Raw genomic sequence first — 20,784 nt, 5'->3', positions numbered from 1 at the left:
AAAGAACTATTTAACTTCTCAAAAATATAATTGACATTAATCGCGGAATTGAAGATCTTTATTAAGAGCAGAATAACTTTTGAAATGTTGTTTCAAAGACATGAGAAATATTGGGACCTAAAAAGAATGAAGAGATGAAAAAAGAAGGCATAATCGGAGCAACACATGCTGTGGTTGCACCCTAGGAAACCTACCACGCTCTCTCATTTTTTCACGCTTATAAAGTCAACACAACCCCTCCACCTTATTTTATGTTTGTAAAATTATAATTATCCACTTCCCTCCATTCATATATCTTTAATAAAAAAATAATTATGGAAAATTAATATTCTGCAATTCGATAGATAGAGTAAAAGTAAAAGATAAAAGAAAAGATAAAAATATAATGTCACGAATTCTGGGATGGAACAAATACTCCACATAATCACGTGTAATAAAATTGAAATTTATGAAAATTTGGTGGATGCATAAGTGAGAGTAAGACTAAGATCACTATTTGTGGTCGATGGAAAGAGAAAAAAAGTTTGACAAGCAACCGCTGATTTATTATTGCATATAGGTAACCAAAGCTATATTCAACGATATAACTAGGTAATTATTGAGACATATCTACCAAACTTTAATTCAATTTGATAAATTCAACACTTTTATTTGTTAATGATAATGTTTTTTTTATTTGGAGGACGTTATAAGTCATACATAGATTGACTTATTTTATTATAGGAGTAGTTTTATAGGCTGTTGATAAAATTACAGACCACTCTAGAACATATACACAAGGCTACTGACACCACTTAGTCATAAGATTAATTATGTAGATTAGGTATAAGGTATTACATGAACAAAGGATTAAAATTGAAAGTGTTGTTAATGGTCGCTTATAAATTTATGTATTATGTGGTAGAGCAAATATTGTACTGGATCACTGTGTCATTATGCATATAAATATTGTTAACTGAACAAACCCAAAATATATTTCTACAGTACTACATAAAATAAGAATGTAAGGTGATAAACCTACAAATCCTTGCATTCCATGAACAAACTGTTATTAAGATCATGCTCCATCCATCTGTCATTATCTGTCACTAATTTTCTTTTTGATTCATCCACCAATACTTTTCACACATACTTTTAACTATTATAGTTTTGCTCATAGACCTCACATTCCACTAATTTATTCATACTCACATTTTATTACTCCCTCCGTCCTTAAAGAGGATGCACTATTTCCTTTTTCGTCCGTCTCTAAAGAGTATGAACATTCCAATTTTAGAAACTATCTTCTCTCTAATAAGGGACTCATTCCCAACTAACCATACTTAAAAAACTTTCTCTATCTATCTCTCTTACTTTACCAATATTGCTTAAAAATAGAAATAATGTTTCATTAACTTTTTCAACCAATTTTTCATTATATTTCTTAAATCTTGTGGCGAGCCAAAATGTGACGATTAATGGCGGACAAAGGGAGCAATATATACTGCAACGAGGCCTCACATTAGTCTCCATACTAGCACACAACAGTGCATTTCTAGACGTCATCTGGTAATGGAGTATTATAATTCTCGCATAAATTCAAAATGGAATATAAATGATAAATATAAATCACAATAAAAATAACGCCACTACAAAAAGAATATCTTTTGGGGACACAAAATTGAGACGCAAAAAAAAGCGTCTCAAAATAACAACGATTTAGATGCATTAACTCAATCTTTTTTTAGGACGTTTCCATTTTTTTTAGGACGTTTCCATTTGCGTGCTCTAATTTTAGCTGGGGCACAAAAAATAAGGACGCTTTTTAAAGCGTTAATGGTATATTTAGAAACACAAACTAGCGTCTTTAATTATATTAAAAACGTCATTAACGATTCTTTTGTTGTAGTGCGTTTCTTTTTTTGTAGTGCGTGAGGTTGTGTGTGCATATAATAAAGAGAAATGAATATAATTCTCTTCACCCATTACTAAAAGTTTTAATAGTGAATGACACATTTTAATGTACATGTATAATTGGTAAATATGAAAACAAAATAGAGTACAAGATAAACATATTATATGTAGCTGGTTAATCACAACGAAAAACTTATCTTTTAGTTAACAAAAATTGAGATACAATTATTAGCGTTTGAAATTATTTTGAAAATAACCATAATTTAGAACGCAAAAGAAAGCGTTTCTAAGTTTTTTTTAAAAAAAAGCGTTTCTAAGTTGAGGGCAAATGATCTTAATCTTTTGTTTTTTTAGGACGCTTCTATTTGTGTCCTCTAATTTTAGTTGAGACGCTAGCAATAAGGACATTTTATGAAGCATTGGTGGTATAGTAAGACACACAGATTAGCATCCTTAATAGCATTAAAAAGTGTCATTGCCGATATTTTTTTTAGTATAAGAGCATCCACATCGGCGAGCACAGCGCCGTCCGTCCGTCCGTGCCAGCGGCGCGGTACCGCAGTCCGGCGCTGCGCTCTTGCCGCTGGCACAGCGCTGCTCGATGCATCGAGCACGTCCGTGCCAGCGAGCAGCCGACGTGGCACGTTCTGATTGGCCAACGGCTTTTCCGTTGGAAATTTAATTTTTTATTTTTTAAAAAAAAATCAAAAATAAAATCAAAAAAAATATTTTTCACAATCCCAAACAAATGGCCGTTTTTTGACCGTATTTCTAGATTTTTTTAAATTTTTTTTATTTTATCCCCAAAATCATCTATAAATACACACATTCATTATCCATTTTTCACATCAAATCATCTCTCATTCATCTCTCATTCATATTTTTTCATACAACTTATCTACAGCTTCATCTCTCACTCAAAACCTCAAATGGATTTCACCTATCTCATTGCGGAAGCGGAACGCGAAGAACAAGAATATAATGAACAACATCGTGCCGCTTATGAAGCCTATGTCGCAGCGAATACCCCCACCCATCCTACTCAACCTACTAGATCAACTCGCCGCTACATTCCTCGTGATCGGGAGGGAGCCCACGAAAGGCTCGTTGCCCACTACTTTTCTGACCAGCCCTTGTTTCCGGAAGATTACGTTCGGCGCCGTTTTCGCATGCCAAAGCGCTTGTTTATGCGTATTGTCAACACATTGGCCACCCATGTTGAATACTTTCAAACAAGTACAGACGCAGCCGGTCGACAAAGTCTCTCGCCGTTGCAGAAGTGTACGTGTGTCATCCGACAACTTGCTACTGGGCAAACGTCTAACCTCTTCGACGAGTATTTGCATGTCGGTGAATCCACTGAAATTCTTTGCCTTAAAATTTTTTGTGAGGACGTTCGTTCAGCTTTCGGTGATGAATTCCTTCGGGCACCCACCACCGATGATTGCCAACGGTTGCTTCATCTTCACAAAACAGTCAATGGCTTTCCCGGTATGCTTGGCATCATTTACTGCATGCATTGGAGGTGGAAGTGGTCGTCGACTACCGCCTATGGATTTGGTATGCATATTTCGGTGTTATCGGATCCAACAACGATTTGAACATACTCTATTCTTCCCTACTCATCACTGATGTGTTAAATGGTGTAGCACCGGCGATCGACTTCACCGTCAACGGAAATACATACCACATGGGTTACTATCTCGCCGATGGTATCTACCCAAGGTGGTCGACTTTCGTGAAGACGCTTAGCAACAAGCAAGACCCGAGACGGGGTTCTTTTTGCGCAGCGTCAAGAGTCCGCTCGGAAATACGTCAAAGAGCTTTTGGCGTCCTTCAAGCCCGATTCAACATTGTGAAGGTCACGTCTCGGCTGTGGTACGTGAAAAAATATCACCGACATCATGTACACGTGTATTATCTTACACAACATGATTATAGCCGACGAAGGACCGATGACAGCTAGCTTTTACGATGAGGATTAAGCCGGAAGCTCAACCGCAAGGTCTCCCCCACGCCTAGGTGTGCATACGACGGATGTGGGTGTTGTGCTCTTGCCTAAGAGCAGGGAGTAAAAGTGGGGCTGAGCCCACATCCGTGCTCGTTGGCAAGAGCACGGATGTGGGTGCTCTAACATGGTTAGTTTATATACGAAAATACATTAAAAATATAAGTTGATTAGTTTTTGTAGACTAGATATCAGCAGTTTTGAAGTTCTTGAGTTGAAATTGATGTGTCGGGATTATTTTTATAGTAAAATTAAAGAGGGAACATCTTTTTTTGTGCATGAACTTTGCCAAAGTATCATTTTAGGTCCGAAAACTTTGAAAATATCATTTTAGGTCCGTGAACTTTGAGTTAGTATCATTTGAGGTACTTTTTACTATTTCCAATTTTTTTTGGACGAAAATACCCCAAATACCTTAAAGTGTATATATTTTTAATAAATTTATCATATACTCATATTTTTTTATAAATATCTTTACAATATATTTTTAACAAATTTTTCTAAATATAATTTGACCTTAAATATTATCACTTAATTTTGTGACATGCAAGTAAAATTGCTTCTTCAATTTTTTATATTAATTTTTTAAAAATTGAATAAAGAACTTTTCTTTAATAATAAAAAATTGAATAAAGATCTTTTTATAAATATCTTTACAATATATTTTGACAAATTTTCTAAATATAATTTCACCTTCAATATTATCATTTAATTTTGTGACATGCAATAAAAGATCTTTATTCAATTTTTTATTATTAAAGAAAAGTTCTTTATTCAATTTTTAAAAAAATTAATATAAAAAATTGAAGAAGCAATTTTACTTGCATGTCACAAAATTAAGTGATAATATTTAAGGTCAAATTATATTTAGAAAATTTGTCAAAAATATATTGTAAAGATATTTATAAAAAAATATGAGTATATGATAAATTTATTAAAAATATATACACTTTAAGGTATTGAGGGTATTTTCGTTCAAAAAAAACTTGGAAATAGTAAAAAGTACCTCTAATGATACTAACTCAAAGTTTACAGACCTAAAATGATATTTTCAAAGTTTACGGATCTAAAGTGATAATTTGACAAAGTTCGTGGAACAAAAAAGATGTTCCCTCTAAATTAAATACTCCACTACGCTAATTTTACGGTACTAGTATAAATTGATTCGGATTTCGGACCAATTTAAAGTTTCTTCTTATTTAGTTAATGAAAAGTAGCTAAAGATGGGACCCACAGACACGACGAAGAAGGCGCAATTTTCAGAATCGGTAAACGCGGGTGTATTTGAAAAGTAGTTAACGGAGAATGTTTTCGCCCGCCAATCTTTGAAATTTGCGTATTTGGTTTACCATTGTCCCAAAAATGTCAACTCAATATACTTTTCTTAGAGAAAACGAGTAGAAGTACTCCTCTCCCAGTACAATTGAATTATTTTCTTTTTTTAATAAAAATAAATATTTTAAACATTTTTACTTATCACTTATTTTATTCTCTTTTATTTCTTCTGTTTATTAGTACTGTACCATTATTTTCTTGCATATTCCCTCTGCCCAAAAAATATTAATAAAATGTTTACTTTTCAACACGAGATTGTAGAAATCATGGTACTAAATATGCCCGGTCAATGGATTTTGAGCAAATAATAAATGTGACGAGACATATAATTTTGTGAAATTAAATGACATAGCGTCGATCTACATTTTACGTAGATAAATGTAGTATATTCACTTTCTCAAATCCGATTTCCGGTGAGTGAGAAATAGTGGATTAAAGTTGGGCATAATTAGCTTTTAATTAAAGCTTGGAGTTGGAGCTTAGGGAATAATTAACTAGTGTTAATTATCCCACATTGGAGGATTAACACATCTTTTAATGTGTATAAATTAAGTGACTTTATGTTACTTAATAATTATAGTGGAGCAAGATGGGTGAAAGAGCCCACACGCGCGCACACGCGCGCGCCGCCGCCGCCGCCCGCCCGCCCGAGCCCGAGCCCGTGCTCGCGGTCGCGGGCCGCGGGACCGGGCCCGATCCCGATCTAGATCTCGGACTTGGACTTGGATCTTGGCAATTGGTCTTTGGGTGGTCTTTGGGCTTGGCCCAAACTATTCTTTTTGGACCACCGCCGAGTCAGCAATCCAAGTGGCTTGACACGGCGTCAAGCGAGGCACAGTCACAGCTGTCACGTGAGAAATCCACACGCTCCACACACGGATGGCACACTCCTGCCACACGCTCGTAACCGTCGGCGGTTACAAATCTGCCATGATGAGCCTTCATGGCTGTTGACCCACAGCAGTGGACTGAGCCTATAAATAGGCTAGCCACTCCATGCATTACATAACATCATTCACAAGCATTACAGCATAAGCTCTCTCCCTCTCTGCATTGTCTTTCTATCGAAGCTCTGCCATCTCCTACATCCAGTTCGCCGGAGCTCTACTGATTGCGGTGCTGCATCAATAGAGACGTAGCCGTTTTACCTTTGGGGACGACACGCCAAACCGAAGAGCACTACTGGGGCGTATCTCGTCTTGCGGGAAGAGGCCTCCTCGACTCGGCTCAAACATTTTTCACGGTTACTGTTTCGTTTTTTCATTTGTAATCTCATCCTAGTTCAGTTTCCTTTTTTGTATTCCTTCTTTTGGGTTGTATTACGCCCGGCTTTTATCTCTTGTAATCCCAGAAACCAACAATCGCAAGACGAGATATACTTGCCTTTGAAGGGATTTGGACCTCCTAAACTGAACTAAAACTTTCGAAACAATTAAAACCTTTGCTGGAGATGTCGACGGAATCTAACACCACTGCTGCCGCCACCACCGCCGCCATTCCCTCCACCATGGCGACCACTGGACCGGTCAATACGTCGTCAATTCCGACGATGATGCCCACTCCCGGGCTCTATCCCTCTTCATCAACAACCCCTTGGGAGTTCGTTAACCCCCTTGGGCTCACTGGTGGATCCACCTCGAGTGGATCGGTTGGTTCCACTTTTAGTGGTTCCTTCGGATCCTTTAATGGATCGAGTGTTGGGGCCTTCGGGCCTCACACGAATGCTGGGGCCTTCGGGTCTCATGCGAGTGCTAGTCCCTTCGGGGATAGTACGTTCATGGCGGGCTCTATGCCTAACGTGAATGGTGGGGGCTCTATGCCCAACCACGTTGTTGGCTCCTTCGGGGGCAACGGAATTGGTTCCTTCCAAGGACCAACTGCGGCACCTTTGGCACCAAGAATGATGCCACCGGCCGAGAAACCACCCAAGTTTGGAGGATCAGACTTCAAGAGGTGGTTCCAAAAGATGTTGTTCTACTTGACAACATTGGGCGTCGCCAACTTCCTCACAGAGAACGAGCCGCCCGCGCCAAGCGACCAAGAGACTAGGCTCGAAGTCATGGCGGACTATGAGGATTGGAGAAAAGGGGATTATCTATGTAAAAACTTTATTTTAAGTGCATTAGATGATAGCCTCTATAATGTATACTCCAATGTAACCACATCTAAACAAATGTGGGAAAGCCTAGAGAAGAAATATAGCATAGACAATGCTGCAGGGACTGAACAGGTTGTAGCATCCAAGTTTATGGACTACAAGATGGTCGACTCTCGACCCATCATGGAGCAAGTCCAAGAGCTCCAAATGATCATCCACTCCTTAGTGGCTGAAGGGATGACCTTGCCCGATAAGTTCCTAAGGTGCACGATCATTGACAAGCTCCCTCCAAGTTGGAAGGACTTCAAGAGTTATCTCAAGCACAAGCGAAAGCAGATGACCCTTGAAGACTTGATCGTGAAGTTGCGCATTGAGGCCGACGTGCGCAAAAGTGATCAAAAGGCTAAGGGCTTCACCCCAAATGAAGCCAAAGCCAACCTGTTGGAGCGGGGCGGTCCCTCCAACAAACGCCCTCGCCCAAGCCGTCCAAACGACAAAGGGAAGGGAAAGCAACCTTCAAAGAAGTTTGAAGGTGACTGCTACAAATGTGGCAAACAAGGCCACTTTGCAAAAGACTGCCGCAGCAAGAAGAAGAAGCCGGCAGCCCACGTCGTTGAGAAGGAGTTCAAGAACTGGGATGAGAACGACCTCATTGCAGTGGTCACTGAAGAGGTTAACCTTGTTGATAACAAGGGAGGCTGGTACATCGACACCGGCGCTACTGCTCATGTTTGCTCCGACAGGAGCAAGTTTGCCTCCTACACTGCTGTTGAAGGGAGGAAAATCAACATGGGGAATCAAGCATCGTCCGAAGTCCTCGGCGTTGGCAACGTGATTCTCATGATGACGTCTGGCCTAACTATCACCTTGAAGGATGTGCTGCATGTCCCGGACATCCGCAAGAACCTAGTGTCAGGATCAATACTAGTTAATAAGGGGTTTAAACTTGTATTTGAGTCCGATAGGTTTGTCTTGTATAAGTTTGGAAAATCCCTCGGAAACGGTTATGTAACCGATGGGCTTTTCAAGCTTAGTGTAGCAACTCGTAGTGTTGCAAAGCCATTGGCGAATAATAATAAAGCATCTACTTCCTCTTATTTGACCGAGTCTTCAAATTTGTGGCATTGTAGATTGGGACATGTAAATTCAAAAGCCATTAAAAGATTAGTAAATTTGGATTTACTAAAGGCTATTGAATTGGATATCCAAGATAAATGTGAAATTTGTCTTGAAGCAAAAATGACTAAGTTGCCGTTTCACTCGGTTGAACGAAGCACAAAACCCCTTGAATTAATTCACACGGACGTATGTGATTTAAAGATGGTGCAAACAAGAGGTGGTAAAAAGTACTTTATCACTTTCATAGATGATTGCACAAGGTATTGCTACATTTATCTTTTAAGAAGTAAAGATGAAGCAATAGAAGCGTTCAAAAATTATAAGAACGAAGTTGAGAATCAACTTGGTTGTAAAATCAAAATGATTCGAAGCGATAGAGGAGGCGAATATGTAGCCCCGTTTGAGGAGTTATGCAACGCAAGTGGTATAATTCATCAAACAACTGCTCCATATTCACCACAATCTAATGGTGTTGCAGAACGCAAAAATCGAACTCTAAAAGAGATGATGAATGCACTGCTTCTAACTTCAGGATTACCACATAACATGTGGGGGGAAGCTGTTTTGACAGCCAACTATATCTTGAATAAGATCCCTCTCAAAGGAAAAGATGTCACTCCTTATGAGTTGTGGAAGGGAAGGAAGCCATCTTACAAATACCTCAAAGTGTGGGGGTGTTTGGCAAAGGTGATGGTTCCTCCGCCCAAAGAAGTTACAATCGGACCTAAGACGGTTGATTGCATCTTCATTGGATATGCACTTAACAGTAGTGCATATCGATTTGTTGTTCACAAGTCTGAAATATCGACTATCACAGTAGGAACAACAATTGAGTCGAGAAATGCTGTATTTCTCGAAAATACATTTCCTTGCAAAGACAAGGAAAATGTCTCAACCAATTCTGAGACAAGAATTGAAGAAGCCACTAGTTCTAAACAAGTGGAAGAAGAAGCCACTAGTTCTAAATCAGCAGATGCGGAACCTGAATCGCGCAAGCGTGCAAGGCCCGATCCAAAAGATACAGTACTAAGACGTGGTAATAGAGTCAGAACACCAAAAACTTTTGATCCTGACTACATTGCTTTCATGTTGGATGAAGAAGCAACATCGATAAAAGTAGCCTTTGCTGGCCCAGACGGGCTGCATTGGAGAGAAGCTGTTCAAAGCGAAATTGATTCAATTTTGCTAAACCACACATGGGTGTTGGTTGATTTGCCCGAAGGTGCTAAACCTTTAGGATGCAAATGGGTTCTTAAAAGAAAGTTTAAGGCCGATGGAACAGTTGATAAGTATAAAGCCCGATTAGTAGTAAAGGGTTTTAAACAAAATGAAGGACATGACTTCTTCGATACCTATTCACCTGTAACAAGGATTACATCTATACGAGTGCTTCTCGCTATTGCTGCATTGCACAATCTTGAGATTCATCAAATGGATGTAAAGACCGCGTTTCTAAATGGTGAACTAGAAGATGAAATCTATATGGAACAACCCGAAGGGTTTGTAGTACCTGAACAAGAGAAAAAGGTATGCAAGCTCGTAAAGTCCCTATATGGATTGAAACAAGCGCCATTACAATGGCACTTGAAGTTTGATAATGTGATGTTATCAAATGGTTTTAAAATCAACGAGTGCGACAAATGTGTCTACATCAAGAGCACTAATAACGGTCATGTTATAGTGTGTCTCTACGTTGATGATATGTTAATCTTGGGTAGCAACACTCAAGTAATTAACGATACAAAGGCCATGTTAAAGAGAAACTTTGACATGAAAGACATGGGTCTAGCCGATGTAATTCTTGGAATGAAGATTCTAAGAACGAATGATGGAATCATCTTAACACAATCACATTATGTTGAGAAGATATTGAATAAATTCAAAGCCTATGATGGCACGCCGGTTAAGACTCCAATTGAACTCGACGTTCACTTGAGCAAAAACAAAGGTGAGCCCGTTGCACAAGAAGAGTATGCACGGGTCATCGGGTGCATTATGTACTTGACTAATTGCACTCGACCTGACATTGCTTGTGCCGTGAAAAAGTTAAGTCGTTACACGAGCAATCTAAGCAAAGAGCATTGGAGAGCTCTTGTGAGGGTTTTGAGATATTTAAAACACACTCAAAATCTTGGGCTACAATTCTCGAGATACCCTCCGGTACTTGAAGGGTACTGTGATGCCAATTGGATATCCGATAATAGTGACTCACTTTCAACAAGTGGATATGTCTTTACTATTGGGGGTGGTGCTGTATCGTGGAAATCCACAAAACAGACCTGTATAGCCCGATCAACAATGGAATCGGAGTTCATTGCCTTGGATAAGGCTGGTGAGGAAGCCGAGTGGCTTAAGAACTTCCTTGAAGACATTCCATGTTGGTCTAAGCCAGTGCCACCAGTGCTGATCCACTGCGATAGCCAAGCAGCTATTGGAAGGGCAAACAATGGCTTCTATAACGGTAAGTCTCGACATATACGTCGACGACATAACACCGTGAGACATTTGATCACAACAGGGGTGATTACAATTGACTATGTGAAGTCAATAGATAATCTAGCGGATCCGCTAACCAAAGGGTTAAACCGTGATCAAATGAATAAGTTGCTAGAGGGAATGGGTTTGAAATCCACAAACTAAAGAACTATCATAGTGGTAACCCAACCATGATGACTGGAGATCCCAAGAACTTGGTTCAAAGGGACAACTAAGCTATGAGAGTTCATGAGAAACACTCAACTATATCTATTCCCTAGAGAGCAATAGAGTGTTGGAGAGCTTGCCTAGTGGTAAAGGCTAAGTCTATGACTTTTAATGGTTCTTAAGGATCTCAAAGAGATGGAATTCTCAAAAAGACCAAGTATGGCAAGGTACTTGACTAAGAATCACCTATGTAAGTGCGAAGTGTGGTCGCTTCATAAAAATGCACTTATGAATCCAAAGTGGTGTCCAAGACCGCAATGGACACAAAACGTGAGAACGGATGAGGTTGAGGTGTTTAAGCGTTAACACCATTGTCTCGGTGCACGCCGTGGGGGATTAGTTCAAAGCATCGCGCTACTAAGCCGCCTGCGTATCCGATGGTGTCGACTATGGAGGGTTCAAAGTCAACAACTACCTATCCTTATACTTATATACCTCTCGAGGGTTGAGCTTGTGTCTGCATGCATATGCATTCGGCTATTTCCACTCATGTGGGGGATTGTAGAAATCATGGTATTAAATATGCCCGGTCAATGGATTTTGACCAAATAATAAATGTGACGAGACATTTAATTTTATGAAATTAAATGACATAGCGTCGATCTACATTTTACGTAGATAAATGTAGTATATTCACTTTCTCAAATCCGATTTCCGGTGAGTGAGAAATAGTGGATTAAAGTTGGGCATAATTAGCTTTTAATTAAAGCTTGGAGTTGGAGCTTAGGGAATAATTAACTAGTGTTAATTATCCCACATTGGAGGATTAACACATCTTTTAATGTGTATAAATTAAGTGACTTTATGTTACTTAATAATTATAGTGGACCAAGATGGGTGAAAGAGCCCACACGCGCGCACACGCGCGCGCCGCCGCCGCCGCCCGCCCGCCCGAGCCCGAGCCCGTGCTCGCGGTCGCGGTCGCGGTCGCGGGCCGCGGGCCTCGGGCCCGATCCGATCCCGATCCCAATCTCAATCTCGATCTTGGACTTGGACTTGGACTTGGACTTGGACTTGGATCTTGGCAATTGGTCTTTGGGCTTGGGGCTTGGCCCAAACTATTCTTTTTGGACCACCGCCGAGTCAGCAATCCAAGTGGCTTGACACGGCGTCAAGCGAGGCACAGTCACAGCTGCCACGTGGGAAATCCACACGCTCCACACACGGATGGCACACTCCTGCCACACGCTCGTAACCGTCGGCGGTTACAAATCTGCCATGATGAGCCTTCATGGCTGTTGACCCACAGCAGTGGACTGAGCCTATAAATAGGCTAGCCACTCCATGCATTACATAACATCATTCACAAGCATTACAACATAAGATCTCTCCCTCTCTGCATTGTCTTTCTGTCGAAGCTCTGCCCTCTCCTACATCCAGTTCGCCGGAGCTCTACTGATTGCGGTGCTGCATCAATAGAGACGTAGCCGTTTTACCTTTGGGGACGACACGCCAAACCGAAGAGCACTACCGGGGCGTATCTCGTCTTGCGGGAAGAGGCCTCCTCAACTCGGCTCAAACATTTTTCACGGTTACTGTTTCGTTTTTTCATTTGTAATCTCATCATAGTTCAGTTTCCTCTTTTGTATTCCTTCTTTTGGGTTGTATTACGCCCGGCTTTTATCTCTTGTAATCCCAGAAACCAACAGAGATTTTATACAGTACTCCCTCCGTCCTCAACTAGGAGTCACTCTTAGACCGGACACGGGTTTTAAGGAAGTGTTTGAATGTGCGATGATAAATGTAGTTAGGTAGTGGAATGTAAGATCTCTTTGACTTTTAGGTGTGGTAAGGGTATTTTTGATGTCCAAATATGGTAAGTAGGAAAAGTGACTCTTAATGGGGGACGTACCGAAATGAAGAATAGTGACTCTTAATCGGGGACGAAAGCAATATTTTTTTATGAGCTAATAAGGAGTAGAAATAGTGTTACTTTCATTTTAGAAAACAATTCATTTTTTAATGAGACAATTCAAAAACAAAAACTTTTTACTTTAATTGGGACAAAAGTAATATTTTATTTTATTATCATTTAACTCATTCATTACCATTTCTTAATTCTATTTTCACAAAAAGTGTCACAACTTAATTGGAACATCGGAGGGAGGGCGTCGGAGGGGAGTACTAAAAATTATTTCCTCAGCCTAATCCATCCGTTGAAAGTTTTTTCATTACTACTTTTTATTCACGACATAGAAAATTGTTTAGGTTGGGTTAAGCTTCACTGTCAAAATATTTGGCAAAAGAAGTTCGAGCTCAGTTGAAGAATAAATGAGTCAACTTCAGATTATTGTTGATTCGCCTAAAACGATGTCGACATATCCAAATACAGGATAGAAATTATTTGACATTGATAATGTTCAACATGAAAAAGACAGATTAGTGCAATAAACGAAGCATCCTAGGATGGAAGCATTCATGGAATAATCCTTGTATGCATAAGAGTGTCCACATTGACCATTCAATTCCATTTACTCAGCCTATGTGGACCAAGTCTATGTTCTTAATTTATTATGAAATAGTAGTACTTCCTCCGTCCCATATAATTCACAATTTTTATTTTAGGCTGTTAATTTAAAATTGATTTATTAATATAGTTAATTACTAGTATTTAACGTTATACTATATTAATTAAATATCTTAATTCTAATTAAAATATAAATAGTTTAGGACAAGCAAAAATAGAAAAAGTAACGTGAGACAGATGAAGTAACATTTAGTTCTATTTATCTAAACCCCTAAATTTTATTCAATAGTATGTCTATATAAATCACTAAAGTCCAGTTGGCTCTAAATATGTAACGTTGATAAGATACACTGAAATTCGTTTGGTTCTAAATGTATACTAACAATGATAAGATTTTAACTTGAGATTTTAGGTAGATTAAAGTGCATTTGATTTTAAGTAATTATTTTACAATTATATTAGGATAGTTAGTAGCTTTGAGTATTAAATAGTACTCTCTTCATTCCTAAAAAATATGAAAATTTGGTTTGTTACAAGTTTGAATGTATAGTTGCTAAAGTAGGAGAGAGATGGAAAGAAAAAGTATTAAAAAGAGAAGAATTTCCAAAATTAGAAAATTCATACTATTAAGGGACGGACTAAAAAGAAAATAGTTCATACTTTTCATGAATGGATGGAGTAATATATTTATTCATTTTTAATTAGAAAAAGTAATAATGCTATTAAATTTGATGGTCAAAGAATATTGACTCAATTAGTAAAATAATTATTTTAATAAATCTTTTCTCCATTTCACTTTAAGTGTTAGGTTTGAACATAACAGACCGAGTATATGAAAATGAGATAATATTCCACTAATTTTTTTATTAATTTATTTTATAAAATTGAATAATTTCTTAAAATTCATGTTATGCAGAATGAAATTACGTCTTCAAATAATGTATAGAGGAAGTATGAATTAGTCTATCATAAAGATTATGAACTAAAATTGTAAAATAAATTAGTGGATATGCTTAAGAATCAAAATAAATAACCTTTTTAAGTATTAGATGGACTCCTTTACTCATATGCCATATGAAAGAGATAAAAGATGGAGTACTATATTCGAACCATCATGATATGTTCTTAAAAATTTTATTTATATATCTATAAAAAATATGCATTTCATTATTTTTATGTAATTTCTCTTTATTTACAACTAACTTCTATATTCCGAGTTTCGACTAGATAAGAGCATCCGCAATGGTATGTTCTTCGTCCGGACGATTGCGAGGGCTCGTCCTCGTCGACGAGCCATCGCTTGTCGCTCGTCTGAAGTGTCGTCCGCCCATTGCAGGGCCACGGACGAGCGCGGACGAGGACGATCTCGACGCGTTTTCCAAATCTTTTTTTATTTTTCAAACTTTTATATATACTCTCCCCTCATTTGGCTTTTACACACACACTTCACTCCTCTACTCTCTTCTCTCCTCTTCACCCAATCAAATATGGATCCCAGTGATTTCCCAAACCTGAATAGCCCCGACGACAATATGCCGATGTTAAACGGTGGCGGTGACGGTTGTGCCCATTGGCCAGGTCACGAAGACTATAGGGTCGAGACTCCTGGATCTGTAGGGTCAACCTTCGCTTTGATCCGTTCTTCAACAACGACGCCTTCCGGGTCGAGGAGTTGGAGCCGAATTGTGGGCAACCTTTCGCTCTGGAAGAAGACAGCTTGGAAGGAAAAGACGCCAGCCGTCCCACTCCCATCCAATGATCCCATTAACGAGTACGTCGTCAGTCGTACTGACTGCACTCCGGAGGAGTACTTGAAGGTGGCTTAGTGTTGGATCCATATATCAGAGGATTCGATCAATGCCAACCACCAGACGTAGGCCAGGTTGTGGGATAGGATCGAGGCCAGGTACAACACAGTGAAGCCGGCGTGGACGTACAAGCGGAACAAGGAGCAGCTTCGCAAGTGTTGGGATCAGATCAGGCTCCACGTCAACAACTTCAGGCATATTTGCACGAAGTTGAGGGACGGAAAGGGCAGCGTCGAGAGCATGGAGGATGTCATCCAGAAGGCAATGGCCGAGTACCAGTCGAAGCACGAGCAGTTCAAGTTTTACCAAACTTGGCTAATGTTGAAGGACAAACCGAAGTTCGACGGAGGGGTACCGGTCGTGTCCTCAGCGCCGAAGCGGATGAAGAACACCGTCAGTGGCGGTTACACGAGTAGCGACAGCCCCTCGCCAATGGATCTCAACGCTGAGCTGGAAGGGAGTTCCGGCACGCCAACATCTACGTTAGGCGTCCCGTTGGCAACAAGACATCCAAAGCCTCGCGAGAGTTACGAGTATAGGTTGATACTTTACTTAACCACAAACCTTCCAAGTATAATCGATCCGGATCACCGCCGGGGAATTGAGAAGATAATCAAGAATATGAGCAAGAAGTTAGATTTAGATGACTAGTGTAAGATTTTTTAAATTTAGTAATGTAGTAGTTTTTTTTACTTTTTCTCTATTTTAACTATTTATATTATTTTTTCAAAATGAGTGCTGAAAATGAAACGCTTCTACTGCAGAAGGAGGGACAGAGGGAGTACTACATTACTATTTTTTTATTAAGGGCATCAGCAGTGGGGCGCCCTAAAGCCCGCCCTATGCACCGCCACGTCAGCATTTTATCCTCCTACCCTTCACCTGCAGTGGGGTGCCCTAAGGTGCGCCCTATAGGTTTTGGTATTGTTTTGTTAATTAATTTAAATGTTTTCAAATATATAAATGCAAACTAATTAAAAAACACAAAGATTAAATGAAAAACGACAAATACTACATTGATTAAAAAACAGTTACACGGGATAGAAATAAAAAAAAGTTCTACTCTATAAAATTCCCAACTTTCGTCGCAGCTCATCGATCAACCCCTGGAGGTATTCGGCTCTGACCGGATCCGTACACTTCATGAGGGCGTTGTGCGTGTCCAATAACGTCCGCGCCATCGAGGCCGTTGCCAACTCCGAGTAGGCAATTGCCGTCGGGGTCGGGGTAGGGGTCGGGGTCGGGATCGGCGATGGGGAGGCGGCTTGCAAGGAGGATGTCGCCTCCACCTACCCCTTGTTTTTCGCAGCCTTGTCGCCTATGGGATGCCGGGAGGACATCGGTGTGCCGGAACTCTCTTCCTCCGTGTACGTCCGGTTGAGGTCCATCAGACGAGTTCCGCTTTCGCTGCTCGTGTAACCACCAACGTCGGTGGTCTTCGTCCTCTTCGTCACACCGGTGTGCAGAATCCCGCCTTGGAACTTCTGCTTGTCCCTCAAGAGCGCCCAGATGCTGAAATGCTTGAAGTCGCCGTACAGGGACTGGTACGACAACAACGCTCTATCGCGCACATCGCTCAAGCTCTCCGCCGCTAACAGGTTGACTTGCTTCTTCACCTGATCCCAGTGCTTGCGGAGCTGCTCCATATGGCGCTTATACGCGGTCGGCGGCTTCGACTCATTGTAGCGCTCGACGATGCGCTCCCAGTACGCGAGCTGCTTTTAGTTGTTCGTGAATATCGGATCCTCCGATATATCCACCCAACACCTCGCCAAGACGATGGTTTCATCCGGTTGGTAGTTAGTAGGTCCAGGTGCGTACTCTTCATTCGTTGCCGGAGGTGGCAACTTGTACGCCGCGTACTTGGTCCGCTTCTTTCTGGCGGGGGCGGCAGCGGCGGAGGGGGCGGCGGCGCGACGGGAAGGGGCAGCAGGGCGAGTTGGAGACGGCTCCATGTCAGAGAGACCGTCCGAATTCGTACTGAAATCGGGATCGTACTGCGTGTTGGGGTCGAACGACCGATATTCATCAGGTTGTGTACCTTAGCCAACGTGCACCGTCTCCTAACATCGGGCTATTGGGACTTGAGTATTCACCGGAATCAATTTTATAGCGTAAGTTGAGAGTGGAAAACTGAATCGAAAGGTTACAAATGAAATGTGGTGTAGGGGTATTTATATAAACACAATTTTCGAATTTAAAAAATAAAATAAAAATAAAAAACGCGTTGCATCGTCCGCGTCGCCCACAGTGGGCGGCCGATGGCGCGGACGATGCCCTATCGTCTGCGCTTCGTCCGCGGACTAAGCTTAGGGCGAGGACGATGCATCGTTCATCGTCCGCGCACCCACAGTGGCGGACGATGGCGCGCCCGAGGCATCTGACAGCTTATCGTCCGCCCCACTGTGGATGCCCTAAGTAATGCAGGTGTTTGATTAAATTTCTAGTGTTTCATATATTATATATTGGTATTAGTAATTGGAAAAAAAACAATAGCATTAAAAGTTAATGAAAAAATGAGTTCAAATTGATAGGACATACATTAGTCTGAAACCACTGCAACCGTAATGATCGGACTAAGAAATATTGATGTGATGACCACTAGAGCCACCACCGTGGGTGCTTCAATAAAATCAATAATTTGAGAAATATAAATTGGTTACATTTATACGAAAAAATAGTACTCCGTACTACTCCCTCTGTCCCATAATAGATGTCGCAATTTCCTTTTTAGTTTGTCATACAAAAAAAAGTCACATTTCCTTTTTAAAAAAAATCCCCCTCACATTAATATAAATATACTATTTTCTCTTTCCACCTAACACACAAAATAATATCTTCAATAATTCTGTGTCATTTCTCAAGTGTGACATCTATTATGGGATAGAGGAAGTACTCCCTCCGTTTCTCTATAATTGAGTCATTTTTCCATTTTGGGAAGTTTCATCATAGTTGAGTCATTTCCCTATATAGTAACTTTTTTCTCTTTCCTACTTTATTCACTCTCTATTTTATTCACTCTCTACTTTTTTCCCTCTCTTACTTTTTATCTATTTATTTAACAGATTCAACCTCCCTTTTTTAAATTCCGTGTCGAAAAGTTTTGCCTCAACTATAAAGAAACGAATGGAGTACTACGGATAAACTTCGTGAGTGGCGGCACATACTCCCACACGCGTTGATAATATATTGGAGGGAAGTCCAGCAAGATGTAGTAGGTTATATCCGGAAGCAGCTGCCTTAATTGCAATTCGAAACATAGCACGACTAAAGGACACATTCGTTAATATCATAATCTCCAACCTACTGCGTTAGGTATATCCGTATATGGATAAGCTTTCCAATTTTAATTTCGAAATACCAACAATTCTCAATTAAATAATTATTCCCACCGCCGCGCCATTTCTATTTCTTCCGTCTCACTCTCCTTCCACACGGCTTTCCCTCTTCTTGTCCCCCTTTCTTCTAAAAAATATATAAATTCACGGAATAACTTACATGAAAAATGGTGGATTTGGATTGGAAAACCCAGATGATCGGCTCTGAAATCTCCAACAAATCGCCGAAATTCTCCAATAAGCTTCAAATTACGATTCCGCCACTAAAGCTCCGCCTCGCTGAGCTGGCGGCCGCATCCGAGTCTTCGTGTTCGGCGTACGAGCAATATCTCCGCCTTCCGGAGCTGTGGAAGCTATGGGAAGCTACCGAGTTTCCTGAATGGAAGAGCGAGTTGATTCTCAAACCGGCTTTCACCGGCCTCGAAATTACCTTCCGGTTCATCTCGACGGTTCTGTCCGACGCAAGGCCATACGCGAACCGGCGGGAATGGCGGCGGAGGATCGAAGCTCTCGCGATGAGCCAGATCGAGTTTATCGCGCAGTTATGCGAGGACGATGAGGACGGCGGCGAGACGCGATCTACTATTCCGATCGTGGATCTCTCCTCTTCCGCCGGCGCATTAGCGGCGACGAACAGCTCGGCGGAGGTGTGGAAGATGGCGGACGACACGGTGGTGGTGAGCCACGTCAGCGAGGAGAGCCTCCTGCCGCGCCTGGCCACGTGGCACAAGTTCGAAGACGTCGCTCGGAAAATCCAGTACGGGATCGAGTGCCAGATGCAGGGGTGCCCGTACACGCTCGGCTTGGGAGAACCGAACCTGAGCGGCAAGCCGAGCCTCAATTACGACCTGATCTGCAAGCCGGCGGCGGTGCACGCGCTGAAGAGGTGTCCGATCGACGACGTCGAATCGAACAATTTGGAGAACAGGACGCTCTACTCGACGCATCAGGTTGTGGAGTCGTGGATCCGAGTCGCGAAGCAGCTACTCGCGAGAATCGGCGACGAGATCAATTCACGGCGCTACGAGGAAGCGGCGAGCCATTGCTGGTTGCTGGAGAAGGTGTGGTCGATCCTCACTCAGATCGAAGATCTGCACCTGTTGATGGATCCGGATGATTTCCTGCGGCTGAAAAATCAGCTCGCGGTCAAAGCAAGTTCCGATTCGGAACTCTTCTGCTTCAGATCTCGCGAGCTCGTGGAGGTGACGAAATCGTCCAAGGATCTGAGGCACAGTGTGCCGGCGGTTTTGGAGGTGGAGGTGGATCCGACCGGTGGACCTAGAATACAGAACGCGGCGATGGAGCTGTACAGGAGAAAGGAGGAATCCGCGAAAATCCACCTGCTGCAGGCGATGCAGGCGGTGGAGGGGGCGGTGAAGAGGTTTTATTTCTGTTACAAGCAGGTAGTGGCGGTTGTGATGGGGAGCTTGGAGGCGAAGACGAATGTTGAATCCGGCGATTTGTTGAGCCAGATATTTCTCGAGCCGACCTATTTCCCGAGCTTGGACGCCGCTAAGACGTTTCTCGGCGAGCGTTGGAGCCACGACGGCTTACGACGTTGACTCTAGTCCAACTTTGACGTTAAGAATTTAGGCCATTCATTTACAGAGTACTAAAAGTATTGTATTCTTCTATCCTGTTAATTTATTTTTTTGTGTAAAATTTTTTCAGTCAATTTTGGTGATTTGTTTAATTTCTATAGTACACATGTTAAATTATTTTCTGAATTTTCGATTGTGTTTTTTCTATCGTTATACGTTAGTTGAAAGGTTTATTAGCCACCTCATCATATTAACACATTTGAACATAGGATAGATTATGGATAAACTTAAAATTTTATTAGTAGTATTCACTTCGTCAATCTATAAGTGTTTATTCCACTAAGAGCATCCGCAATGGGCGGACGATAGCACGCTCGATGGCGCGCATCGTCTGCGCCATCCATCGTCCGCACCCATTGCGGGTGCGCGCCATAGGGCGCGGACGATAGTCGCGCCCTATACTTCGGTCAGGGA

At 41.3% G+C, this 20,784-nt stretch overlaps 1 protein-coding gene across 1 annotated transcript; it reads left to right on the top strand.

Moving 5' to 3' along the window:
- Positions 1–18,722: 18,722 nt before the first annotated feature.
- On the top strand, positions 18,723–20,496 carry LOC121796706 (nematode resistance protein-like HSPRO2). Its single transcript, XM_042195501.1, has one exon. The coding sequence runs from the start codon at positions 18,937–18,939 to the stop codon at positions 20,329–20,331; it is 1,395 nt and encodes a 464-aa protein (XP_042051435.1). The 5' UTR covers positions 18,723–18,936; the 3' UTR covers positions 20,332–20,496.
- Positions 20,497–20,784: the final 288 nt, after the last annotated feature.

The sequence above is a fragment of the Salvia splendens genome, chromosome 1 (genome assembly GCF_004379255.2).
Source record: "Salvia splendens isolate huo1 chromosome 1, SspV2, whole genome shotgun sequence".
NCBI lineage: Eukaryota > Viridiplantae > Streptophyta > Magnoliopsida > Lamiales > Lamiaceae > Salvia > Salvia splendens.
Note: the sequence above shows the minus strand (reverse complement) of the source record. Positions and strands in the feature narration are given on the sequence as shown.

Coding starts and splice junctions, on each gene's coding strand:
- LOC121796706 (XM_042195501.1), top strand. CDS start 18,937: ATGGTGGATTTGGATTGGAAAACCCAGATGATCGGCTCTGAAATCTCC.